Source organism: Sorghum bicolor, chromosome 9, assembly GCF_000003195.3.
Source record: "Sorghum bicolor cultivar BTx623 chromosome 9, Sorghum_bicolor_NCBIv3, whole genome shotgun sequence".
NCBI lineage: Eukaryota > Viridiplantae > Streptophyta > Magnoliopsida > Poales > Poaceae > Sorghum > Sorghum bicolor.
Window position 1 is genome coordinate 51,144,246 of NC_012878.2, and position 24,218 is coordinate 51,168,463.

The 24,218-nt window shown below is 44.4% G+C and overlaps 3 protein-coding genes across 9 annotated transcripts; 1 reads left to right on the forward strand and 2 right to left on the reverse strand.

Annotated features, from left to right (window-relative positions):
* LOC8060374 lies at positions 1,375-6,248 on the reverse strand. The gene is made up of 5 exons (XM_002441137.2): positions 5,953-6,248; positions 3,906-4,038; positions 3,164-3,784; positions 2,891-3,011; positions 1,375-2,124 (listed from the first exon to the last, which is right to left on the reverse strand). Exons 1-5 carry the CDS (start codon positions 6,027-6,029, stop codon positions 2,099-2,101), a joined length of 978 nt encoding a protein of 325 aa, XP_002441182.1. The 5' UTR covers positions 6,030-6,248; the 3' UTR covers positions 1,375-2,098.
* Positions 8,647-13,783, reverse strand: LOC8061734 (cell division protein FtsZ homolog 2-2, chloroplastic). Its single transcript, XM_021448346.1, has 8 exons — positions 13,479-13,783; positions 12,228-12,926; positions 11,714-12,013; positions 11,074-11,164; positions 9,876-10,000; positions 9,362-9,454; positions 9,168-9,233; positions 8,647-9,088 (listed from the first exon to the last, which is right to left on the reverse strand). Exons 2-8 carry the CDS (start codon positions 12,840-12,842, stop codon positions 8,963-8,965), a joined length of 1,416 nt encoding a protein of 471 aa, XP_021304021.1. The 5' UTR covers positions 12,843-12,926; positions 13,479-13,783; the 3' UTR covers positions 8,647-8,962.
* Positions 14,051-22,496, forward strand: LOC8061735 (transcription factor TGAL5). 7 transcript variants are annotated; one of them, XM_021446944.1, is made up of 16 exons: positions 14,051-14,306; positions 14,762-15,015; positions 16,386-16,539; positions 17,096-17,247; positions 17,342-17,488; positions 17,916-18,037; positions 18,361-18,440; positions 18,575-18,793; positions 19,423-19,470; positions 19,558-19,617; positions 19,699-19,776; positions 19,868-19,913; positions 20,001-20,272; positions 20,425-20,664; positions 21,813-21,958; positions 22,076-22,496. In XM_021446944.1, exons 5-16 carry the CDS (start codon positions 17,361-17,363, stop codon positions 22,200-22,202), a joined length of 1,566 nt encoding a protein of 521 aa, XP_021302619.1. In that variant the 5' UTR covers positions 14,051-14,306; positions 14,762-15,015; positions 16,386-16,539; positions 17,096-17,247; positions 17,342-17,360; the 3' UTR covers positions 22,203-22,496. The 7 variants fall into 7 exon arrangements, with proteins under 7 accessions (XP_021302619.1, XP_021302620.1, XP_021302617.1 ...); XM_021446945.1 differs by having other exon boundaries at positions 17,916-18,031; positions 18,358-18,440; XM_021446942.1 differs by having other exon boundaries at positions 14,052-14,306; positions 18,358-18,440.

The window sequence follows — 24,218 nt, forward strand, 5'->3', positions numbered from 1 at the left end:
GGGTGCAGCTGCTCTGGCTTGTTGCGCTGGCACACTGCACACGCGTGGACGAAGTCCTGCACCACCTGTTTCATGTGAGGAAAATGAAAATCACGTCGGAGACGATGCAGGGTGCGCTGAACGCCTTCATGGCCTTCTTCGTGGACACCCAGCAAGATTTCCTGCAGTAACGGGGAGCCTGGTGGCAGGTACAGACGGCCCCCGTAGTGAACCATGCCGTCCGTCACGGACCAAGGCAAGGCCCGGGCGCCACTCTTGATGTCGTCCAGCAGAGCCGCAAGGGCTGGGTCGGTGGAGTGAGCTTGGCGGAGACGCTCGATGAAGTCGAAGCGTGGCCCGGACAGCACCAAGACCACGCCCTCCTCCGGGGTGTCGTGGCGGGAGAGGGCATCCGCCACGGCGTTGGTGTGTCCCGGCTTGTACTCCACGGCGAAGTCGAAGCCGAGGAGCTTGCCCACTCAATGGTGCTGCGGTATGGTGGACAACCGCTGATCCAGCAGGTATTTGAGGCTGTAGTGGTCAGTCTTGACCAAAAAACGACGCCCCCAGAGGTACGGCCTCCAGTGGCGGACGGCCTGGACAAGCCCAATCAACTCACGCTCGTAGGCGGCGAGAGCACGATGCCGGGGAGCCACGGGCCGGCTGAAGAAGGCTACCGGGTGGCTGTCCTGGACCAGCACCGCCCCGAAGCCGTGAGACGAAGCGTCGCACTCGACGACGAACGTCTTGGAGAAGTCTGGCATGGCGAGAACCGGAGCCGAGGTGACCGCCTCCTTGAGGGCGGCAAACGCAGCAGCCGCATCTGCTGTCCAGGAGAAGCCGTCCTTCCAGAGAAGAGCGGTGAGTGGGGCGGCGATGGAGCCGTAGTGGTGGACGAACTTCCGGTAATACCCGGCCAGGCCTAGGAAGCCTCGTATCGCGCGGGCTGAACGGGGCAGCGGCCAGTCGCGCACCGCCTGCACCTTGGCTGGGTCCATGGCGACGCCCGCCGCGGACACGACGTGGCCGAGGTATGCGACAGAGGAGGCAGCAAAGGCGCACTTGGATCGCTTGACGAAGAGCTGGTGCTGCTGGAGCGCCCCGAAGACGGCGCGCAGGTGGCGCAGATGGTCTGCCCATGTATGGCTGTAAATCAAAATGTCGTCAAAAAATACCAGCACAAAACGGCGAAGGAACGGCCGCAGGACATCGTTCATCAGGGCCTGGAACGTGGCAGGAGCGTTGCAAAGCCCAAACGCCATGACCAAGGGTAGGAGGACCGCGGCTACGGAGCTCGTAGCCTCTGTCCGTGGCTGCTGGTCGGGTTATGCCCCCAGACCAAGAACACGTCGACAGGTTATGCCCCTGTCGCCGGCTTTAGGAGAAGAGGTAGGATAGATTGATAATTCTTTGATAATCCTCAAGGTCTGATTACACAGGCTTATATAGCCTTTAGTCCCAACAAACCTTCCTAAACTTTAGGACTAAGAAAGGAAAGCAACCAACTAAGAAAGGGAAACAACCAACTAAATCTTTTATTCCCTATAATCCTAGCCACCTAGCCTGTTTCCTTGCTGACCCAGGCGCTCAGCGCGCTCTGCTGCGCGACGGACGTCGCGCGCCCTGCGGCGGCGCGAGTATGCGCGCCCGTACATGACATAGGAGCAGTTACAAACTATAGTTACAAACACTGATTCATTTCTATTCAATTCGGCTTTCACTTTCATAACAATATATTAACACAAGGTAACCGCACCCCAGGAATTCTACACTCCGAATCCAGTCTCACTGATCTGGCAATTCTGAGTTATATCAGATGTGTGAGCAAAAACTGTTACAACATGTGGAGGCTCTGAACAAATACAGGGATTAGTGAATTTTCTTTGAGAGGTGCTGGTGACAGGTCATGCCAATGACAGCAACCAAAGCTGTCAACCGCAAAAGGCCGTTTCCAAACCTCCATCTGTAGGGCATGACAATTTGGAGTGCAACATTGAAATGCTTCCAAACAATGATGGTCCTCCAGAATCCATTACACAGCACAAGCATGATCAGTATGAGTACACCGTGGACTATGGCAATATATAACACAACGTGAACCAAAACTAGATTCACAGGATCATTTCACATGGGATACCAGCAAGCCTGCAGCAAGCAGGAAATCATCTCAGATAAATGGAAACAGAATAGATTGCATGAAAATTGATCTTGGTCAGATTCCAGTTAGATCTGCAACTATGCTGATCATAAAGAATTCGCTAACCATTTGACTGCAAAAGAATATTAAACACATAAAATGGCATTTCAAGAATCACATAGGCAGTTCACAACGATCTTCTACAGTTCTATGTTGTCTTATGGCCTGTTTGGATCAGCTAGGGCTAGTTACTAGTTGGGGCTAAAAATGAGCCCAGATTAGCAGGGCTTGGTTAGCTAGTTGGCTAGTAACTAGTTGGCTGCTTGACTAAAAAATTAGCCCAAATAATAGCTCTCCTATTTCGATGCGCTACGGCTAGTTTTGGCTATTTTTTTGCTAGCTAACAACTAGACCTTGGTATCCAAACATGTCCTTAGTTAATAGAAAGAACTACCAGTGTGTTACGAATCATATGCAAAATGAATACGGATGGTATTAAAGAGTTATCAACCCTGGACCCTGCATTTCCAGTGATCCAGATTCCAGGAAAGCTATCAGTTACCACTAACTGATGACATATTTGTGAGGGTCTGAGCGAACATAGAACAGCACAGAAATAAGGGTGTTCTGTTCTTCATTTTTCTTCAGGTCTTGAACAATATACAACTGGCTTAACTTCTGTTAATTTAACCCTTTTGTTCCAAAACAATGTGATCAATCATCAGATTTAAATGCTTAAAAGGAACAGATGAGCCAGGGAAGAAAGAAACTCACAGAGAACAGCAAGTGCAATCAGTACTGCTGTCACTAAACGGATTTGAGGACGATTATGATCTGTAAAATACCCAGATCTACATATTCTCCTCTTAATGACCTCAGGCCAGAAATACATAACCTGCAACAATATAAATATAAAGTTATTATATGTGAATATTAGTGCACAGAAAAAAAAAATATTTGAAGCACCAGAAAACTTTTAGCCTAAAATATATTACAGCATACAGAGAATCAGAAAATGAAACACGTGATTAAGAAAGAGTAAACTACCCTTTCAGATTGAGGTAGATTGAAAGAAGGTAGCTTTCCATTTCTCAAGCTATCCATATCTTCTCCATCTTTCCTCCTCTTCGTAAAGCTTTCACGACCTCGTTTTGTAAACCATATGTTTCTTATAAAACTACGGTATTGTCTGCTCAGTTTGTTTTTGCAAAAAAGCCTCCAACTTATAGAATCATCAGCATCCAAAACATACATATTGCTATTGCTATGATCCCCTTCACATGCACTCCCTGCTCCTTCCACATCTTTATCTGAATTCCTGTGTTCGTATGTTGTATGTTCTTGGGTAGAATGATAGCCATTTACTAAAGGAACATTATCGAGCTTAAGCTCCACAATTTCATCTGTACCAGTGGAATGATATTGATATGCATGGTCATCCTTGGTGGAACCAGAAAGAAAGGATGCCAGCCCATCTCCATCATATTCGCTCGAGTGTTTTGGAGTTCTACTAGAACCTAGCCTAAGACTCTTCAAGCTTTCTTCCACCTGAGAAATCTGGTCCGCTATAGCTCTAATGAATTGCCTAAACTTTAAGATCGCATTTTCTCTTGACTTTGACTTGTCAGAGAATGCAGCTGCATTCACCTCCCTCTCAAATTGCTCCAGCTGCAAGTTAGAAAGTAAATGCCTTAGAAGAAACAAATGCAAATAATCTCTAAAATATTGATAAATCATACAGCGCTCGGAGTGGTTGGAGGCTATATATGGAAAGCTTGACTGTTTGAACCTGCCATTTGGTAGTTCCAAGAGCAGTAATCACATCTCTCTCGTATTGTATTGGAGCATGAAACTTTGCATCGGAAGTACCATCCTGCATAACTTTCCTTTCATGCAAAAGCAGGCGGTAGACACCCTCCATTCTGTACACCAACCGAAGAGGAGATATCAGTACAATCAGCAAGCTGCCCATTACTTATTCTTTGTCAATGTGTTTTACCCTCCATTGTAGACAGGAGAGAGAGAGAGAGAGAGAGAGAGAGAGAGAGAGAGACTGGCGTGTGTTCTGTGCTTTGGGTGTTTTCTTCTTTCTGGTTTCTGTAGGGGCTCTTTACCCCTTTTTTCATCTTCTTAATATAAAGGTACGCAGCAGTACAGCATGTTTAAGAAAAAAAAATTCTTTGTCGAATGTAAGAAAGATCTTTATAGCTTGACATCCAGTTATACACTTAGGCCTTGTTTAGTTCACCCCGAAATTCAAAAAGTTTTTAAGATTCTCCATCACATCGAATTTTGCGGCACATGCATGAAGCATTAAATATAGACGAAAACAAAAACTAATTACACAGTTTGTCTGTAAATCGCGAGATGAATCTTTTGATCTTAGTTAGTTCATGATTGGACAATATTTGTCAAATAAAAACGAAAGTGCTACAGTAGCGAAATCCAAAATTTTTTCGGAACTAAACAAGGCCTTAGACTACTTAGGGCCAATGTAAGGTTGTAGTGCTGCTACGCTGCAAAATCTAGCTTTTGCGGAAACTTTTAAAAATCCCAGAAACAGTTTGCAGTGACAGGTCCTAAAAAGATGCTTCTGACAAACCACACCATCCAAATCTAGCAAAAAAACAAATGCTTTTGAAAAGCCACAGCAATTGTTGGTGTGGCATTTAATGAACTGTACTTCACCAATATAAAAACAACTAAATTGCACATTTCTCCCTAATTCCTTCTAGAAAAGGCATATACACATTAATTCTAATCACCCATAAGGGCATAAGGCACCATATTAACATGAGGAAGTGAAAAAGCCATAGGTCTGTAATTAGAAAGTTCCCAAATTCTAGTCAGAACAAAACCTACAACACTGAAATAAGCAAGGGTGCGGCTGCCTAGAAATTCCCTTCACAAGACCCTACCTTGCGTGGGAGCTTCCAGCATTGGAAATGGCCTCTTATCATTAATAACCAAAGCGGAAACAGAGCCCTGGGGACAGGTGTCCTCGACATTTTGGCCGTCCAAGTAGATGGAGAGAAACAGAACTGCTTCCTCACCTCCAATAACCCACGCAAAATGATGGTTCCTGCTACAGCAGCCGAATCTGGCACCACTTCCCACCTCCACACGAACCCAGCAAGATGTGATGCAGCCCACCCCCTGCCAGCCTTCATTATCTCTGGTAGCTCTTCCTACTGGATCTGCCGCTGCTTCCTCCTTCCACACGAGGCGAGCCACCAGGCACCGCCTGTCAGTTTGTCTTCTGAGAAAGAACTATTCATTTTCTCAGCCTTTGGGGACACGAGTCAATGTCCCACTGGTAGAAAAGCTTGGCCGGACATGATTCTTGTAACCATCTAAAATTATGCTAACCCATTGCTTGGCCTTCCATCATCAATAGATGAATAGAGCATATTCATGCCACCAGAAAGGCATGCCTCAGATATACAACCACGATCTTCTCCCTGGAGGCTCCACCTCAGTCGTGACAGTGCTTAGGCACTTTTTATATGGAAACAAACTGTCAAACTCATGTTCTCACAATTTCTCATGAACAGCAGAATGAAACTTCAGGTAACCAGAGGATCTCAGCCATTCATACTCACCTACTATTCTAGTCCTAGTAGAGGTCTAAAATTCTAATTCGCAAATGATTTAGACAAACAGAAGAAACCACACAGACAGATTCCGGGGCTCCAGAATTGGACCAGTTGCACAACAGGCAATGTTATGGCCACGAATCTCATGAGGGAAGGACTACCAACCTAGCGTGGGACTCCGGCGCCAGGCAGCAAGCAGATCAAGGAAGAAGCAGGCAGCAGGGCGAGCGGAGGCCGTACCTGTCGGCGGAGTCCTGCACGCACTCGGCGGCGGGGAAGAGCGGATCCGACTCCCACCGCCCGAAGCCCTCCGCCATGGAGCAGGATCCGGTCCGTCCCGCCGCCGAGCGGACTCCAAACGGGCAGGAGGGACGGGGCGCGCGCGCTGCGAGACAGCGCGCGAGGGCGAATTCGGGCGTTCTGGCTCTGGAGCTCGTTTTTGGAGGGGAAATTCGTTTGGTTGGTGTCGCTTGTTGCGGTTCCGTTGCGCTGCGCCCTTTTCCTCTTCCGGGTTGGTGCTTCACGAACAGCCAGGTTGTTTTCCGGTTGAAGCGGAACGTGAGTCCTTTTCAATGTTTTTCACGTGAGATTGAACTGATATGTGGAATTACTGTATTTTCCAAATAGAGGTTTTTTTTTCCTCCACGGGGCATTGCGCCCGTTTTTCATCTCTATCTCTACTATAATTAATCAATTTGGATTATTTTAGATCCATCAAGAAAAATATCCCCACTTAGTAGTATACTTAAAAAACCACACATAAGAATTCATCACTATTAAAATCAAGGGCTCACAAAAGATCTAAGGACCGAAAGATGAAGTTTGATGCGAGGCTTATCACCCCCCTCAACCACGGGCCCTTCCCCCCTCCCACGCCCTAAATGCCACCAAAAGATGAGCCCTTGTCTATGGGATCTCAACCAATAAAATTCGTAGCAGTACGTATTTTGAGTGACAACTGATGCCTTGTAAATTTTACAGTTGCCCGTACTTTGCAGTTGTAAATAAGTACTTGCATTTTGACTTGAATCGGCACACAAGTATAGCTCTGTATAAGTTAAACGAATTGTTGCTGTTATAAAAAAGTTATTAAAAAATATTGTTCAAGTAAGCTATAATAAGCCCCCTGTACATGTATTATTCTATATAAAAAATAGATCGAGCTTGGGGCTACTGTTTTGAAAAATATGATGTCACTTTGAAGGAAGACATATGGTAATATACCTAGGAAGCAGCGATTCATCTTTTGCTACTGTTGATGGCAATAAATCCATGGAATTTTTGTGCAATCACGGAGTCTCTGAAAAGCAAAAAAAAAAAATACTAGAGAGGCACTTCTGATTAAAGGAAAACAAATGAAGTGGTCTTTGCTTGCCATGATTGCTTCATGCTTTCCAGATGTAATGTAACTCCTCTTTCATGCTTAAGTGTTTGGGCTTGAGATTGTAACCGCAAGGTAATAACTTGAGCATAGTATGATTTTTTTTGCTAACAATATTTTTGCATGCTTCAATGTTATTATACTGTGTAATTGTTTTGCCTTCGTGTTTGTTACTTATCTTAAGGGAGATGGTCTCAATCAAGGTGGATGATGTTTCCTCGAAAATAGCAAAGAATGTTGGATCTGCTGTTGAGGCCACAAAACAAAATGCCAAGCACTAGCAGAAATGTTGCACCTTCTTTCGACAGTGGATTTTGCTGATGGTGGCACTTCATCATCTTACTGATGGTCAATGGGATAGTGAACTTGTAGGCTTCTAGCTCTTGTTTGTGCCTAACAACATGTACTCTGTTTTGCACATTTGTTGTGATATTGTTTTGATATTTCTAGATATGATCAGCCACAAGTAAGCTAGAGACTTCTAAAAAGATCCTATGATAGCAACATGCAATCATGTGATAGACAATATTAGGTTTAATAGGGATTACAAATTGTGGGTTAATGGCAATGGCAAAGTACTTCATACACTAATTGCTCTGCCTTTTCCAAAAAGAAGGGGCTAAATTATATTTATATGAATATGATATAGTTTGCATTTTATAACCCATTTTACATTTGCAATTTCATTGCTCATACAAGAACAAAACCTCACAACTTTTATTTTCTCAAATATTGCACAGGTTCATATTCCAGTGGCGATGATACTACCTTTTCTTATTGCATGCAGTGTCAAACTGCAGTGAGGTATTTTCTTTCCCTTTACTCCGAATTAGTGCTTGGGTATGAGAAATTGAGAATAACTCACTTGATAAAAATAGACCCTGAATGCATTAGTGACTGGAGTTTTTGTTTGATGGCAAAATTTTGAATGGGTGGGCTCCTTATTAAGGAACACTGGTGTTGCTCTTTCATTGTCTGAGTGAAAGCTGATAATAGCTTTAGTGGGGTTTCTTTGTTGAATCAGCGAGGTTATTATGTCTGAATCAACTTAGTTAGCAATTGTTATACAAAATGTTTAGGGTCAAGATGGTTGCAAAAGATAGTTTATCATCTCTGAGCTCAAGTGAGGACGAGCCAGATTTTGATCCTGTGGATTCCATAGAGATTTAGCACAACTCAGGATCAGTTTCTGCTTTTATGGAATCACATCGCAAATAAACAGCAAAAAAAAGCTATCAGGCTGGCCCCTAAATTTGCAAGTTGAGAGCTATCTGGTTGTTCCCTAAATCTGTGCCGGTGTTCTCTTCTCACTTCATTTGAAATTGACATTCAGCTCTAAAATAGGGGAAAAAATGCGAACCAAGCCAAAACATGAACGATAACGTTTAGCACTGCAAGTGAGCAACAACATTAGTATGCGACTCATATGTACCGAACTTTGAACGAAACAAAAATGACTAGTGAAATCAATAAATCTGCTGTATGCCACGCATCATATAATGATCGGTTAGAGATTGTTACTACACGAGACACACAATGCGAAGCAAAGGAAATTGGAGGTGTAAACCTTCACACGGGACATTATAATTTGATCTCAGCGCTGACTTTTATTCATAACTCGCAAACTGAGATCTCAGATCCTGATTCACTGCAGGTTCCTGAGAAGCAGAGCCACCAGGCCAATCTACTCAGCTGGCGTAGTTTGCACACAGATATAGGATACAGTTCACGAACTACAGTTAGGATTCAAACATTTGCTCTACCTTGCTAAACTCAGAGACCTAGAAACCAAACCTGCATCATACCAAACTACCATAAAGAGCCAAGGGGGAAAAAAACCATGACAAGAAAAACAATAAACTAAAGCGTTCAGACTCGTGGAAACCCTGACCGCCCTTTCCTCTGAAGGAACTCTGGGATTTGCAATGCATGGCCATCCTCCTGGGAAGTGGGAGAAAACCAACCCGAGCGACCACGGTTGCTGTCTCCTCCAGCCTGGGCAAGGAGTTTCATGACTCGTGAGAATACATAGAGGAAATAAGGTCAAGTAAACAAATGAAGTCACAATGGGTACCTGTGAAGACCGGCTCTCACTTTCCTCCTGGCGCTTGAAACCAGTTGCAATTAGAGTTATGCTCACCTGAACAGATGTATAGTGTTATTGACACGGGCAATAGGATCAAGTACAGTTGTGAAATTTACGGGCCTCTAAGTTTTGATACAACAATTTTAACCACAAAGTAGAAACAGTGTTATTCCATGACATACTTGACCAGTGTATGACGGATCTATAACAGAGCCAAAAATCAGATTTGCACCAGGGTCAACAAGATCATAGATTACTTCAGCTGCAGCATTCACCTATAGAAAAGGATGGCAAGTAGGGTTCAGTCAGAATGTATTCTGACTATTCAAGAAGTCATCTCTAACAATGCAAGAGAGATGCATGTTATCTCATTAAGAAAAGAGGCAGTACAAAATGAACAAGAGAACGGGAGAGGCTAGAACAGGCCCTCCCAACACACCCTACGCACACTGATAGACAAGGAAAGAAAAAGCGCGACAAAAGGCCAGAACACAACCACGGCCTGCTTATCACACAGGCAACTAATGACCTGTAGTAAGCAACCTCAGGAAGAACTCCTTAAAAGCTGAATCCCTTGGCAAGCACCACAATTGATATATATATATATATATATATATATATATATATATATATATATATATATATATATATATATATATATATATATATATATATATATATATGAATGTATGTTACCTCTGTCAAGGTTAGATCATTCCCTCCAGTGATATTCCATACAATTCCAGTTGCTCTTTCAATACCAATATCAAGTAGAGGAGACTGTATGGCATTGAGTGCGGCATCTCTGGCTCGTGTCTTGCCTACAAAAAGGTCAAAAAGATTGGCAGGTGTGGTTTAGTTGTCGATGTGTTGGTGGGGACATGTTCCAGATGCATAGAAATTCAGACTCAACATTATCAGTACCCATTTAGACTTTCAAACTACATATTATGTTTTTCAATAGCATAATATGCTCAGGACTCCACAGAGAACTTGATATAACAGACCTATTGTTATGGTCGAGGTGTATTTGGGAGGTAGATAACTAGGCCTTATGCTTTGCCAAGAGCTTTGGGATAACTAGGCCTTATGCTTTGCCAAGAGCTTGAGGGAGACTAGAATTGTTTTTTCATAATTCATTGCTTGCTTTCCATTGTGCCCCATGGGCTGAATATAAAAGGTACATAGGACTAACACCTCTTGTGCCTAGACAATATGGTAATATTCCTATAGACAAATAACTAAGAGAGACACTAATTAACACTAATGGGCTTAAGGCCCAACTAGGACACTTGCGCCCTACGGCGCCCCTCTTTATGCCCATGACAAGAGCTTGAGAGATTGAGGGAGACTAGAATTGTTTTTTCATAATTCATTGCTTGCTTTCCATTGTGTCCCATGGGCTGAATATAAAAGGTACATAGGACTAACACCTCTTGTGCCTAGACAATATGGTACTATTCCTATAGACAAATAACTAAGAGAGACACTAATTAACACTAATGGGCTTAAGGCCCAACTAGGACACTTGCGCCCTACGGCTCCCCTCTTTATGCCCATGACACCTATCCATGTATGCACTGGCGGAGCCTCATGGAGGCGAACCTGGGCACCTGCCCCCCCTTACTTCCATGCTTTGTTATTGTATATTGTATTATTTATATCCTGTTGCTCTACAAAATACTGCTTTATGAAGCTATACATGGAGAGACAGAAGTCTAGGCTACAGACAACAATCAGAAAATGACAGAAGTGTCGGCATCATATCGCTGCTTTCTATTATAATTGTCATTAAAATATTTTTTAGCCCCCTCTTGTTTCCTCTTCACGCTCCGCCACTGCATGTATGTATTTGATTCTAAATAAACATGGTTCTATGTATTCTGAAATTAACCTGTTGCTGTTCCAATGCCCATCAATGATGAGCCAGCATCTGACATAACTGATCGAACATCAGCAAAGTCCACATTCACCAGACCTGGCACCTGCAAGCAAAAGATGAAGCGTAGAAATGACCACTCTAGCCAAGTAGATAACATGCAATTGTCATCTAGGTGAACAGTGAACATTATGACAAAGCAGGTGTTAAAAATGTTTGAATTTTCAGGCACGTGAGTTTTCCTATTTCCAAATGGTGTGTCAAGAAACCAAATTCTGCAAAAGGATGACACATGAAGAAACCAAACGCAGAACAATGTTTATTCAATTTTTACTTTGTTGCTGGTTCTGCATGAATGTAAAAAGAAAACTAGACAGTAAAACCACTGTTTCAAACCTGTTAGCAGTGCAGAGGCATTGACTTGCACTAAATGAAACCCCATACCATGGGGCAGTGCATAGTCAAGAAGGAAAAGGTTATATCTTTAGCATAACTTATATAACATCAGTAATTCAGTAGGGTTTGTTTATCCTTTATTGCATGCTTGTCTATGACGCATAATATTTCAACAACAGGAGAGTTTGGACAGGAAATGATTCATTTTATTCGCAAAAGGAGTAAGATTGATGATATAACATATAGCAGTTTCTCTTACAGTGATTATATCTGATATCCCACGAACACCTTGCCGAAGAATATCATCTGCCAAATTGAATGCTTCTGTCACAGGAGTATTTGGGGATACAGCAGTCAGTAACTTATCATTTGGAATTACAATCAGTGTATCAACATTGCTTCTCAACGATGCAATTCCTTCTTGTGCCTGGAGAGCCCGCCTTCTTCCCTCGAATGAAAATGGGGTTGTGACAATTCCAACAGTCAATATACCCATGGACTTTGCAATCCCTGCAATAATAGGTGCGCCACCAGTGCCTGTCCCACCTCCCATTCCAGCCTGCAAAATGAATTTGAGGATCAAAATAGAGGTTACCATATTCTTCTCAAGAATGGATAGATATCATTATATCGGCCGTTCAATCGAAGGAAAAACATGGTTTGATTATCAAAACCCTATATATTATCAAACTACCATGATGACTAGAAATGCACACCATTCTAGATCAAACTGAAATGTGTAATGCTTGACAGCTTGAGCAATATGTACTTACTGTCACGAAAACCATATCAGCACCAGCAACTGCCTGTTCTACCAACTCCTGGCTTTCCTTGGCTGCATTCATGCCAATTTCTGGGTTCCCACCAGCACCAAGACCACGTGTCAATTCCTGGCCAATCTGTAGCCTATTTTCTGGTTCGATGGGTGACATCCGCATAGCCTGAAAATCAGTGTTCACAATCCAGAATTCCACACCCTTCATGGAGCTTTCAATCATCCTGTTCACAGCATTGGAGCCACCACCCCCGACCCCTATGACTTTAATCCTGGGCTCATTATAGCGGTAAGAGGGAGGAGTGTCCACCAATCTTTCAGCTGCAGTGTCAATGCCCTGCTCTTTGCTGGATACAGTAGCTGCACCATTATCTTCTCCATAAAGCAAGGAGATCTCAGGGTGAAGGTCATATAAGGTATCCTTGGTACGCCTTGGCCCAGCTCGGCGGGAGTTTGCAGAGCACTCGAGTCGAGAAAAGCGATAGGAATCACCAGCAAACCACTTCTTTCTCTGAAAACTTGCACTTTCACCAAGAAGCGTCTTCCTTATTGGCGAAATGCCTAATGGGCACCGGCAACTGGAAGCATTGGAGAAAACTAGCTGTGTTGCCATCCTTAGTTCTGGAATTTGCTTGCACTGGCAAATGCAATCTCCGATGGCTCAATAATTAATTCCAGGAGAGTTTCTGCCTTGAAACTGGCAAAAAAAAAAAAAGGGGAAACATTAGCTGTGCTTTGATGATGACCAGAAAATGGCATTACACGTTAGAAAACACAACAAATACAGGCTAAGATTGCAGGTGTTTGGATAGCAGCCACATTAGTTCCAATATGTGGGGAAAACAATCAGGCCACCATATGGTTTCAACTTCCGAGCCAACTGACTTGGCAATTTCATTTACCAAGTGTTTGGTTTGATCATAATCCATACTCCACATTTTGAAATGAAACAATTTGAACGGAACGAACCAAATGAACTAATAATACATGACAAGAAAAATGGAATTGAACTAATAATACATGACAATTGGAATTTAGGTAAAATACATTCCCCCATAAAATGGATCTGGAATCCTATTTAGAGAGGCTCGATAGTAGGGGCCAGGGGGATAGGGGAACAACAGCAAGCAGTCAAAGATTTCAAGAATAACCCCAATCTCACCTAGGAAAATAACCTCCACCAAAAATTGCTAGACACAGAGGTAAAACCACTATTCGAGAACGGGTCAAGATAGATTTATCACTATACCCGTTTCACTGGAAGTGGAAGAAGAGTGGGGTGGTGCAGTGCAGGCGCAGGACACCCGAGAGCCGCCGCCGCCTATGAACGGCAACGTCGGCAGATCCTCCCGGCGCTTTTATAGAGGAGACGACCAGGTGGATTCTGAAGGCTGGGGAATCCGGCACGAAGGGTTTCTGCGCCGCGCCAGGGATTCGGCGAGGTTTTCGGCGAGTAGACGACGACGCCAACGGCCGGAGGCGCGGGGCCTCAGCCAAACCAATGACTCGGTGAGTTTCGTGAGCGCTGACTGAGTGCCCAAAGCCCAGCGGCGAACGGCGACACGGGGATCCAATTTTGTTTTTCCTTTATTTATTTTTTTAAAGAAAAGTTAAAGGCAAAAGGGGAAAAATTGCAGCTGGGCAGGCCTAGAGCCCATGGGCCATAGAGCGACCGAGTGAGCCCAGCCCAGTCCGGCCTCCGACGCGCTGACAGGCCATGCCTGGCTGGGCCTCACCTAAGGCGGGCGAGTCACACCAGCACGACATGCTGGGCTGGCACCACAACACAGCGGGCGGGCGGACGGCCCAGCAGCTGAAACGAAGCATCGGTCTCCCCTTCGTCGCCGATGGACACAGGCGCCGCCGCTCCGCCGCGTCTCCCTCCCTTCAGTATTTATATATGTAGAAAGCTCACCGCCGGTGTGCGGTGCGCCACCTCAGTCCACGCCGTGAAAAAGGAACCGAGTTCCATGGGCTCGTTCGCTTCCTCTTGCGGCGTCCTGCCTGCACCTCCACACGTATCCATCCCCGGCCCTTCACTATTGTGCCCCGATCGCATTCGTCTCGTCATGGAAAGGTATGAGTTTCATTTCCCGCAGCGAATTTTGTTGCGTTTGTCACGCTAGTGATATCCCAACCGAAAATTTAACATGGACATGCACGGATTTTGCGCATACCTTGCGTTCCGCAATCCCTGTGTATATACTTATCCGTTTTTTTAGGCGTGGTGTTGGGGTAGTAGATGAATTAGGTTGTCCATGAGTGGGCCCAAAATTCAAAATGCTGGTTAACCATCGAAATTTCCAGTGAGCCTCCTAATTCGGCGAAATGGCATGCTTGAAGCAGTGGTGGTTGCAGGCTTGCAGCTGGAATTTGGATGTGCTCTAGCCTCCATCTACCATTTTAATTCTATTTGTAGCTTTCATTTGCAAAAAAGAAAAAAAAATCCGTTTGTAGAACAATTTTGATGTTGTGTTACTATTGTGATTTTTAGGAAGTAATGGACCATTAATATTTTTTTTGCCATGACAGACTTCTTTATCACAACCAGCATGGATCCTCCTCTTTCCTTCAAAAAAAATTGGAAAGAACTTAACACAAAAGGCATGGATCCACTCTCTCCTTTTGTTTAAAGGACTCTCTCCCATTAAAAAGGTGGCAGATCTCAAACTGGACTAGATTGTTGTGGCAATCGAGCAGTTAGGAACATGCCTGTATGGAGCCATGGATTGATTGTAAGCTGAACAAGTGATGGAAAAACTTACATTTATTGTTATCTTTCAGAGGTATGTAAACACTTCAACAGAGCCTAAGTTTTGAAGTTTGAACTCATTTGTAGTCTGTTTTACATGCTATTTCAATTGGAGCAATCCTTTAGATGCTCTCATGTTTTTGGGTTTCAGCATGACTTGTTCTATATGTAATACAGTTCCTTTTTTGCAATAGCCATTTGCCACAGACAAATCTGTATTTGTTTATTGCCATTTTCTCTTGTTTAATCACATAATCTCACATGTCTATTTCTTTTTCTTCATTGCATATCATTATATTAAGAAGAAGAGAGAGACTTTACACGACTCATACAAACCCTAGAAGAGCAAGGCCATGACAAACAAAATCATTAGAAGAAAAAAAATATTAAGCGACATAAAAGGCTATATGCTATGGAGCTTTATATACCACAATTTGGCCCCATTCCTAATATCCTTGACGGTGCTTTTGAAACTAGGGCCTTGTTTAGTTCACCCCAAAAACCAAAAAGTTTTCAAGATTCTCCATCACATCGAATCTTTCGGCACATGCATGAAACATTAAATATAGACGAAAATAAAAACTAATTGCACAGTTTACCTGTAAATCACGAGATGAATCTTTTGATCCTAATTAGTCCATGATTGGACAATATTTGTCACAAACAAACGGAAGTGCTACAGTAGCGAAATCCAAAATCTTTTCGCATCTAAGGCCTTGTTTAGTTCCGAAAAGATTTCGGATTTCGGTACTGTAGCACTTTCGTTTGTTTGTGACAGATATTATTCAATCATGGACAAACTAGGATCAAAAGATTCGTCTCGCGATTTACAGCTGAACTGTGTAATTAGTTTTTGTTTTCGTCTATATTTAATGCTTCATGCATGTGCTGCAAAATTCGATGTGACGGGGAATCTTGAAAACTTTTTGGTTTTTGGGTGAACTAAACAAGGCCTAAATAAGGCCTAGACCGAGATATCTCAAACTAGGGTCAAATCTACATTCAAATTTGGTTGTTGGAATTTCCAGTGCCCATTCCATGGATATTTGAACTTATATTTAGCTAGTATAAATTTCAATATCTAGCTATTCTCCACCATTCTTCGTAATTATTCACGAATATTTAAAATATTGACAAAAAGTCATATTGTAATTAGAAAATCTCATATAAGGCCCTGTTTGGTTCCCCTTGCTACACTTTAGTAGCTAAAGTTTCAAACACATTGACTAAAAGGAGCTAAAATAGTTTAGTTCCATTAGTCACTCAAGAGTAGCTAAATAATTTTAGCAATTGAGCTAAGAAATTCTGATAACTTGCTATTACCGAAAATAGTCCAGTTGCTAAAATATCTGTATAGAAGAAATTGAATTCCTGGATTGCTGATACTTTTTTTTCCCCTTGCAGAAACCGCATGAGCTTGCCTTAGTGTTTGGTACCAGGAGAAGAGCATATAAAAGTCTCCTTTCTCCTAGTGCACGACATAAGTCATAATAGAAAAATCTTGAGCTTCAGCTAGGCAAAGGATTGAGCAAATCTGAGCAGACCTGAGAACTTTCCAGTGAGTATAAATGCACCTGCACTTCACCACACCATACTCTTTTCAAATATACTCGGCCCTACTTTATCCAAAGGGTTAAGCACTAATAAGTTAAATAACAGGCAACTTGGTAAGAACATATATTCTCCTGTCCAATAGCATTTCCAAACAGAGAAACTAGGCAGTGCTGAAACGTCTGAGTTTCTCTTCAAGCGAAAATACTTACAGTACTCGAAGTCATGGTCTCATAGATAATGTCAAACAAATCCAGTTTCCTGCCCCCGAATACTCTTGCATTGCAAGAATTTTCATTTTCGAATATGAAGGTGGATAAAAATCTAGAGCAACTTGCCAAAATTTAACCTTTATTTTCTAGGAAAAGATTTTGTGCCATTCCTCCTCCCATCTCCATCTCCCCACTGATGTACTTGCTATCCCAGAGGAGAGGTCAGAGGGTAGCCAATGAGAAATCAGAGGTGGTTGCAAGAAGTAGGAGACAGAAATCCTGGCAATGGCCTACCACATCAGCACATTGCACATCCCTACCTATTTCTCCTCGGCCCTCATTTCTCTATAGCTTGTGAAAACAGAAAGAGAAACAACCTCATGGGCATGTTCTAAAGGACACGATCTTCTTTGGGGCACACTAGTGTATGAAACCACAAGGCTGATTCAACTTACCATTGTCGGAGAAGACAAACAAGAACAGAAGGAACGGCCTACCATGTGGTATTTATATATGCTCCTTCTATGATCCTCTCTTGAATATATCAAACACATGTATATATGTGAAACTAGCTAGCTCACTAATCTCCCCTTGCAGTTGAGCTCTGCTCACTCTCATGGCGCAAGGTGAGGAGAGTTCGTGGTGCATGACAAGTAGTGATCATGGTAGAGCTGCATCATTCAGCCAAGCAATTGCATGTGGATCCCAAAGGCGTGCTTCTGCTGCACAACCTGCCAATTTCTTGTACTGCTTCTCCTTTCTACTCTATCCCTCACTCCCTCTGCTATTTCTCTCTTGCTACTACTAGTAAATGCAAAGACAACACAGCTAAAGCTCTTTTTTGCACAGTTGCTATAAAATAGTGTTTCCATATCCTCTTTTTAACTATCTTTATAACAAACTCTCCTGTATATATATTCCGAGCTTCCTCTCATTGGATTACACCTCTTCCCACAAACCAAATAGTTTCTTAATGCCTAAGGCCTTGATCCTGCAAGTGATCTTACCTTCCTGCTCCTCTTTTTAGCCCTCATCCTTATCTGTACACCTCTGACCCTCACTTTCAGTCATTGCCTTTACCTTCTTGAAAATTTAAGCTTTCATCTGCTTTGCCTTATATTGCATATGGCTGTCATTGGTGCTGAACTCGCTGCACTACTGCTTGGTCCAGGGAGTTGCAACCTGCAGCTGCTCCTTATTACTTTGGTGAGTTGGAGGAGGCCCTTATCCATGGCACCCGTACTTCTGTTGATCACGGCATGATCGGAAGTGATGTGGACACAGAGTGTAAGAGTAAGACTGCCTTTTTCTCTACACCTCTCTCCTTTAATCCAAACCTTAACCACCCGTGGAATCGGTTTCTTTCTTTGCTTTGCTGCCCTCCCCACAACACAGCAGTAGATAAGCATAGGGGAGCATGACTTGGCTTTTGCCTGGCCAAGCACAGATTAGCCATGACCAGATGCAGCTGGGATTGGGAGACAGCATAAATTTTGTGATCCCACAGGCTGCAGAGCGGACACCTCACTCCTCTCTTCTATCTCTGTCCAATTTTGCTGCCTCTTGGAGATAGAGCCTTGAAAAGACCTTTAATTCCATTTGTATGTATGCAGCAGCTGGATACCTTGCAGCTAGGCCCCCCACACTGGAGATCTTCCCTTCATGGCCAATGAGTCATCTACAGCAGCCATACAGTGTAAGCACTGTTTCTGTTTCATCATTTACAGTGCCCTACAGTTCCTTGCTGACCAAACCGGACAAAGGTGTTCTTGGTTAATTAACTGCTCACTGCCTTCTTCTGTCTGCTCCTCTTGATGAATTGCTGCGCAGGGTAACTCGCACTCAGTAGGGAGCACCACTGACTCGAGCTCAGGTCAGAACAGTATGCCACAGACCGAGTTGGTGTCCCCAGGGAGCATGAGGGCCGACTCTGGGCAGCGGCAGGAAGTTTTGATGGTGACCGTTGATGACTACAACTACGAGCAAGGACTCGGAGCGGCAGCAACCACAGCTCAAATCTTTCAGCAGCATGCGGCAGGCCAAGACAAGGTAATAGCTAGTGACACAATGGTACTATGCTGTCTAGTCGATAGATTACTAAATATTCTTGAGAAATAAGTAAGCTTTACAATGAAACTAGAGCATTGGTATTGTCAGGAGCCATTAGAACAACTATTTTTTGGAAGCTTGAATTGGTTTGAAGGTTTTGAGATGCAGACAAGCCTTTCAATATAGAAGTCACTGCTTCTTCTTTTTGTAAAATAGTATGTTTCTTGAACGACTGGAGAGTAGGTCAACCCTCAAAAAAGTAGGTAATATCATTTTTCAAACAGCATCTGGTCAAGGTTTTTCCAGGGAAAAATAAAAACAAAAACAAAGAAACCAAATGATGGTTGGGGCATGCTACTTCCCTTCTTCCTCTATTGGGAAAGACAATAAAAATACCTACAGATGCTCTTCGGATGGCTTATGTAGTTATGTGGTTGAGCTGCTGGAAATACTGTGGAATGGAGGGTGAAACAGGTAAAGAGCTGCTATCTAAAAGCAATAGTAAATAAGTAGTAACACCCAACAGGAGATTTTGGCTCCAATATACTTTCTTGATGCTGAATAGGTATCTTACTGTAGAACTAGCATTGCACACTGTTCTTATTTACCTTTTTGGTGTTCTGGTGCAGGGAAAGCATGGATCCACAAGAAAAGACGGCAAGCTGTTAGATGCCAAGGTTTGGTAACATTTGCGAACGTTTTATTGCTTGCATGCACTACAGTTTTGCCGTACTATTAATCTCTTATATTATTCTAAAATTTAGACTGAGAGGCGATTGGCTCAGAACAGAGAAGCTGCAAGAAAGAGCAGGCTGAGAAAAAAGGTGCAAAGCAAAACAGAGAAAAATGCTTAGATCAACTGGTACCATATATCTAACAAAGATATGAAAATTGTTCAACTTCAGGCCTATGTACAGCAGTTGGAGACAAGTCGGATTAGGCTTCAGCAAATTGAACAAGAGCTGCATGGAGCACGTTCACAGGTCCAAATTCTCTAGAAGCCTCAGGACATAGAACATTTGATCTAGTATTTGCATAGTGTTACCATGTGGTGTAATGTTAAAATGGTTTCAGGGTCTGTTCCCGGGAGGAGGCGGTGCACCTGGAGATTTGAGTTCAGGTAACCATCTCATTTGGCAGAACAAAGCCTCACCACCCAACCGGTTGATATTCAAAGTCTTCGTTCAATTTTGATTTGTTATTACAGGCGCTGTGATTTTTGACATGGAGTATGCCCGGTGGTTAGAAGATGACACCAAGCACATGACAGAGCTCCAGGCCGTGCTGCAGCCTCAAATTATTGATGCGAACCTGGGGGCCATCGTTGAAGAGTGCATGCGGCACTATGATGAGCTGTTCCACCTGAGGGCTATGCTTGCAAGATCCGATGTGTTCCACCTGATGACTGGCTTGTGGGCAACTACAGCTGAGCGATGCTTCCTCTGGATGGGCGGCTTTCGTCCTTCTGAAATCCTCAAGGTATGTAGGTGTTAAACTCATGCAAAAGCACCCTTTTAATTTCTCTCTTTTTTTTTTCAGGGAAAAGCACCTGAGCTTTTCTCAAACGAACAGCAGAATTTATCAGCACAATGCCATTAACTGCTGAGTGTTCTGTATTGGTTTGTGGTCAGATGCTGATACCGCAGCTTGATCCTCTTACGGAGCCGCAGCTACTAGGGATGTACAATCTGCAACGGTCGTCGGAGCAGACTGAGGAGGCGCTTGGGCAGGGGCTTCAGCAGCTGCACCAGTCGCTTGCGGATGCAGTGGGCGCTAGTCCTCTCAGTGACGGTGCAAATGTTGCCAACTACACTGCTCTCATGGCCCTAGCACTCGACAGGCTCGACACCCTTGAGAGCTTTTACCGTCAGGTCAGTTTTTACTCTTCATTCCATTTCCATATAGGTGTCGCAACGACCTTAACCTTGACTAACCACGCTTAGCACTTATATGGATAGAAATTCAATGCTAAAATTGTTTGAAGATAAAATTTTTAGTCATAAGAGTATTATGGTAACATTGATCTCAGTTCATTAACTGTAAAATAAATGTTGCCTTTCTTGCTGGATAGCAGAAAGGTAGCTACATATTATCTTAAAATGTATCGTAGCCAACTTTGTGTGCTTAACCCTCTACTAAACATGCAGATAAACATCATTAGCACTTTCCACTGTTCATCATCAATCGCACCTATCCGTTTCTATGTTTGTGGTACCGACTATATATTCGATATGCTTTCTCGAGGAATTGATAATAGGGTCCTTGCAGAAGCAAAAAGGTTCTTTTCTACTATCACATAAAACAAATGTATACTCGTCGACATGACCACCTATCCCTTTCTATGAAAAGCCAGAGTAGAAATGTGATGGCCACCTTACTACATGATTATAGAATGAACTAATAATACATCTGCCCTGTTCCTATTCCTGACCATATATATCCCTCTTTGCTCTCCCTTGTATTTTACTAGTTGTTGAACAGAGATGCACACGAGCATATATATCCAAAAGACTTCTTATGAGAGTGGAAACCATGATAAGTCATAAGTGCTGCATACATAGGATAGGTACTACTATAAGGTCAAAAGAGAATATACCTTCCCTTGTAGTCTATATATAGCGAAACAATACACATCCAGGGCCTGTTCGGTTGCTCGCTCAGGCAAGTCTGCACTGCATGCTCAAACAACAATCTAGACCATTGATTTTGATTGTTTAATGGCCAAAATTCATTGCGAAGCAACCAAACATATCCTTAGACTATGCAACAGCAGTAGTAAGCTAAGCTTTGAGCCTGTCTACATCTCGCGCACGACTGCACGAGCACGGGCTTTGCCTGTCACCAGATGCGGCCACAGGCCCGCAGGCCGCAGCTGCCGATAATTTGCGGTCCTGAACGCGACGTGTCGAACTGCCCGTCCGCGCGCGTTCCCTCCAAACTAGCAACTTTTCGTCTGTTCATTCATGGAAGCGTGAACGGCTATCTGACACCTCTGTTCATCGTTTCTTTACACATGCAGGCGGACAGTCTGAGGCAGCAGACGTTGCACCAGATGCGGCGGATCCTGACGACTCGCCAGACGGCTCGGTGCTTCCTCTCCATCAGCGAGTATCACCGCCGCCTCCGCGCGCTCAGCTCCGTCTGGGCCTCCCGCCCTCCAACCGAGTAAGATCCTCTCTTGTGTGTTCCATGAACACTCTCACTTGCACACGTCACGCCTCACTCTTGGCAAGTTGGCATGCATTGACTCTTGGCGAAATGACTCTTCGTTCACTTTGGCAGGAGCAGCGTCGCCGCCGCCGCCGCCGCCGCCGGTGCAGAGAATGTCAGCCCTGCTACAGGGACGACGAGCGAGCAAGCTGCTCTCCGTCCGTACAATCACCAAAGCCAGCAGTTCCCTGGCTTCTGATGATCGAAGGTTGGATCGATGCATGACATGGTTGGTAGTAGCAGCTAGGGTACAGATTCCGCCATCACCGTCAGTGGTGGCGAGCGGATCAACGAGGCCCGATCGAGGGGACAGATTGTAGTAGTAATGTTCTTCTGTCATTAACATATTCATGCATTCATCGAGAATATGGAACATGCATCATCATCACTAGGGGAAAAAAAAGAGGACAAAAAGGCTCTGCTCTCAAAATAGCTCCACTTGTATTTGTTCCGCTGGCTCTTGAACTCAACCAAAGGTTAGCGCCTCTGAAAAGTTTGGTGCAAAGAGAGGCCGAAAGAGGGCCGCAGGTGGGAGTGGGACGCCGACGTGTTGCTGCGCCGATGCTGATGGTGGTACCATGTGCCATTTTGTGGCTAGTTCCGTTTCAGAAACAGGCGGGGAACATTTAACGTTTCGGCGGCGTACCACGTGTCGAAGGGAGCAACCCGGTGTGGCCCTAATTTTGTTGGGTGCATGTCTGATGGAAAGTGACCACTCAGAACTCGCTACTCGCTAGCCACCCGGTGCGGCCCTAATTTTGAAGCGGAGCGGCGCGATGGCACGTACGCTACAAAATATGACCCAGCCTCATTTTATTTTTATTCCTTCTGTACGGATTTGCTTGGTATGGCTCCTTAAGTGCTCCTCTAGATAAGACGGAGCCCTCGAGATGTAGTCACAAATTGCACCTCCTCTATAGATCCAAAATGGCTTGACTCCTCTACTATTCGCCAGAAAACAACTCATCAAGTGTTTGGCATGACTCCTTTACAAAAACTGCTGCAAAAAGAGTCGGAGTGATAAACAGGTCCTAAGCATATAGAAATATAATATACACCTTTTTTTAGACGTGTAAAGATTATGGGCAACTTTCATGTGAGGAACTTTTTTGTTTTTTGAGGGAATTGTGCGCAACCAGGTGAGTTTGACAGCGTTGTGCTCTAGGGCCAGCAATTTCCATGTTACTTGGCGACATTCTAGACTATGGAATTCGAAATAGCCTGGTCTGCGTCGACACCCAATTTGTTGTTAATCGCCGATCAATCGCTTTGGCCCATTGAGTCCAGATGTATACTCCTCCCATCTCGTCGTGCAGAATGGGCCGCAAGCCTGTTTATAAGCCCATAGTATACGGTGTCCCCTTTCTGCTGGTCCAGTGGTTGCAGCCCAACACATTACCTGACAGGTCACCTAACATGTCAGTGGCGGCCTGCCCGACGCGGCCCCATTTTTCTCGATACCCGGCCGGCGACCCGGTTCACACAAGGTAACTTCGCCCGTGACCCCAGGAACAACGACAACCCCGCGCGCGGCGATAGATCAGCGGCTGCGCGAGCGAGTTCGTGACCCGTCTAGCGCGGACGACGCGGCGGCGGCGGCGGCCAAAGCTACTAGTACTAGCTACCTGCCGGCCTTTTCGTTCGTCGACGCGCATGCGCGCGGGACGGGAACGTACGGGACCGCGAGCCTCGTCGTGTTTGATCCGTTGGGAGAGGAGGGTGAGGCAACCGCACCAAGCCTGCCCGGGCGGCACAGCACTGCCGCCGGGCGCCCGGCGCCGGGGTCGGTCATCCAATGGCGACCACACACCGTACCACCACAAACACCACACCACGCCGGCCGGTTGACCCAGCTGACGGCTGACGCGCTCACGCCTGGCCTGTGGACCGGACTCGACTCGACTCGACCGAGAGAGTTTGACATCTGCTCTCCCGATCGCCGGCTGGCTCCCGCCACTGCACTCCGTTCAACCGGTCGTCCACCAATACACTACCACTGCGCACGGTACTGCGACCTCCACTTCGAAAAGAGGGGCCGATCGAGGTCCCACCACACTCTATACTAATAGCTCACCAAGTTAGAGCAGCCCACTACTATAGATAGATAGATACATAGATAGATACATAGATTTTCAGCTGGTCCCATCACTTTTTAGTCTTTTACATGGAGTATGCATGTATGTATACACACGCTAAACTAGCTGGCGCGCGATCG